This window comes from Sinocyclocheilus anshuiensis, unplaced genomic scaffold (genome assembly GCF_001515605.1).
Source record: "Sinocyclocheilus anshuiensis isolate Anshui unplaced genomic scaffold, SAMN03320099.WGS_v1.1 scaffold341, whole genome shotgun sequence".
Classification (NCBI taxonomy): domain Eukaryota; kingdom Metazoa; phylum Chordata; class Actinopteri; order Cypriniformes; family Cyprinidae; genus Sinocyclocheilus; species Sinocyclocheilus anshuiensis.
The window spans coordinates 67,645-70,402 of NW_015536488.1; the positions used below are offsets into that span (position 1 = coordinate 67,645).

Sequence of the window (2,758 nt, forward strand, 5' to 3'; positions counted from 1 at the left end):
TGTGAGTGTGTGTGTTTGCTCGTGTGTGTTTGTGAGTGCATGTGTGTTTGTGTGTGTGTGTGTGTTTGTGAGTGCGTGTGTGTGTGTGTGTAGAGGGTTGATGTTACAGAGCTGAAGCGCTAGTGAAGGCTTCATTCAAAGTCAGTATTTAGCAGATCTTTTGGTTTTTAAAACTGATGGTCAGTTGTTCTGCTGGTCACAGGAAGCACTATTGTTTGACCGTCCACATGGGCCTGATCTTTAACACACATCAGGAAATGTGTTTCTAGTCTGATAAATGTTCAACAAACACTGTTCAAGTGCTGACATAAACCTGTGAATTCCTGTGTTCTTTCTAAATGTCGGGTGAATGTCAGACAGCTGACGAAACGTGGCCCAGTTCAGCCTCTTTTCACATTACACAGAGTTTCTTGTGTGAGAAAACACTGCAGAATCTCTTTTACTGCTGTAAGACTTAAAGCTCATTTACTGTCTGCTGTGTTTAGAATTTAGAACACGTTTATCAGATAAATATACTACTGGCCAAAAATTTTAATGTTTTTGAAAGAAGTCTCTTCTGCTCACTAAGGCTGGATTTATTTGATAAAAAATACAATAAATAATTTGAAATATTATTACAATGTAAAACAGCTGTTTTCTATGTGAAAATCTGTTAAAATATAATTTATTTCTGTGGTCAAAGCTGAATTTTCAACATCATTACTCCAGTCTTCAGTGTCACATATTTTTGTTGAAGTTGTGGTACGTTACCATTCCAAAATTTGGGATGGATAAGATTAAAAAAAAAAAAAGAAAACAAATGAATACTTTTATTCATCGAGGACACATTAAATTGATCAAAAGTGACAGTAAAGACATTTATAATGTAACAAAAGATTTCTATTTAAATAAATGCAGTTCTTTTAAACTTTCTATTCATCCTGAAAAATATAATAATCAGAAATGCTTCCTGAGCAGCAAATCAGTATATTAGAATGATTTCTGAAGGATCATGTGACACTGAAGACTGGAGTAATGATGCTGAAAATACAGCTTTGATCACAGAAATAAATTACAGTTTAACAGATATTCACATAGAAAACAGTTATTTTACATTCTAATAATATTATACTATTTTTTACTGTATATTTGATAAAATAAATGCAGCCTTGGTGAGCAGAAGAGACTTCTTTCAACTATATTAAAACATCTTATTTGTTGTTTCTCTTTTTCTAAACTTTTGACCAATAGTAAAATAATGAAAATAATGATTGATTAAGCATTGCACAACTTGTATTTAATAATGATTTCCTTGAGCAGCTTACACTTTGTTGTTCTTGTTAATACTATAGTTATCATGCTAACATGAATGAATGGATATGATGTAATATACACATAGAATTGTTTGAAAAGAGATCATGTGCAATAAGAGCAGAAACATGAGGTCAAGTCCATTACAATTTTATGTTGACTTAAGTTAAGCGGTGACTCAGTACAGGTGTGTTAGTCGATCACTATCAGCTCTCATGGAACCTGTTGCGTCAGGTGCTTCTGAACTCACAGACGTACAGCGACACGAACCTGATCTCTCTCTCAGCGTCAGAATGAAGCTCCTCTCTGTCTGCCGCTAGCGTTGAATCCTCTGACTGATGCTCCCTTCAGCAGACTGTCCTGTGAGCCGAGTAATGATGAAGCTTCCTCTGTCTGCTCCTCCAGCTCTCCTGCAGATGATCCACCCAGCACGGATCGAGTCCCAGACGTCCCGTTTCGAATGATCAGACCTCCGACCGAGAGCTCAAAGAGAGACGTCCCGCCGCCGCCGCTCAGAAACAGTGAGTAGACCATTTGCTCTGCATGCTAAAGAAAGCGTGTCATGACTTTAACCTCATCAGCAGTTACTCTAGCGTGACAAACCACCATAACCATAATACCAGGCACAAAAGCATGATGTGTGTTTGTGACAGGTGCCGGTTTCTTTAATGCTTCGTTGAAACAAGAAGTTGACATTTCAAAGACCTTGTTCCACTTTTTTAAAATAGCCAATAGGCTTTAGTTTGCATCTTATCTGTGAACATGATTGACAGCCTAGGATTCAGGGGGCGGGGCTTTCTAGAGCAGTGGTTTTAAAACCCTCGGGTCGCCAGGATGATTTAAGGAAAATGTATATGTAACAAAGTTCAAGACTTAGGGAAGAAGGAACCGGTGTAACTTTAATAGCGTAACTTTAAAGGGTTAGTTCACCCAAAAATGAAAATTACCCCATGATTTACTCGCCCTCAAGCCATCCTAGGTGTATATGACTTTCTTCTTTCAGTTGAATCCAATCGGAGTTATACTTAAAAACGTCCTGGCTCTTCCAAGCTTTATAATGGCAGTGAATGGGTGTTATTTTTTAATAGTCCAAAAGAAGTCCAATAAAGCGCATCCATCCATCATAAAAAGTGCTCCACACGGCTGCAGGGGGTGAATAAAGGCCGAAGAAGAATGGGCTCTTGGGTCAGTGTACTGATAACCAGCTATAACACTTTGTAACCGGTCAGCAATGCTGAGAACACTCTAACAACTGCCTGCAAACACCCAGAACAGCCTAGAAACAGCCTTGTAATTGCAAGTCCGTCTAGAACAGGGGTGGGCAAACTTGGCCCTTCCAGGCCACTTTCCTTCGGGCCAAGTTTGCCCATCACTGGTCTAGAAAATGCGTGAAATATGCGTTCTGTGTGAACGACTTGGTTTCAGTTTTGATGTAAACAAGATCTTCTCCGCATTCATTGATGTTCTC

At 38.7% G+C, this 2,758-nt stretch overlaps 1 protein-coding gene across 2 annotated transcripts in view; it reads left to right on the forward strand.

Moving 5' to 3' along the window:
- Positions 1–2,758, forward strand: part of LOC107684989 (arf-GAP with Rho-GAP domain, ANK repeat and PH domain-containing protein 1-like) — a 36,009-nt gene that overhangs the window by 30,512 nt on the left and 2,739 nt on the right. The window contains exon 3 of one of the 2 annotated variants that reach the window (XM_016481400.1): positions 1,645–1,811. In XM_016481400.1, coding sequence (XP_016336886.1) covers positions 1,645–1,811 — 167 coding nt within the window. The remainder of the gene's footprint in view (positions 1–1,644; positions 1,812–2,758) is intronic. The other variant, XM_016481407.1, reaches the window with a different exon arrangement.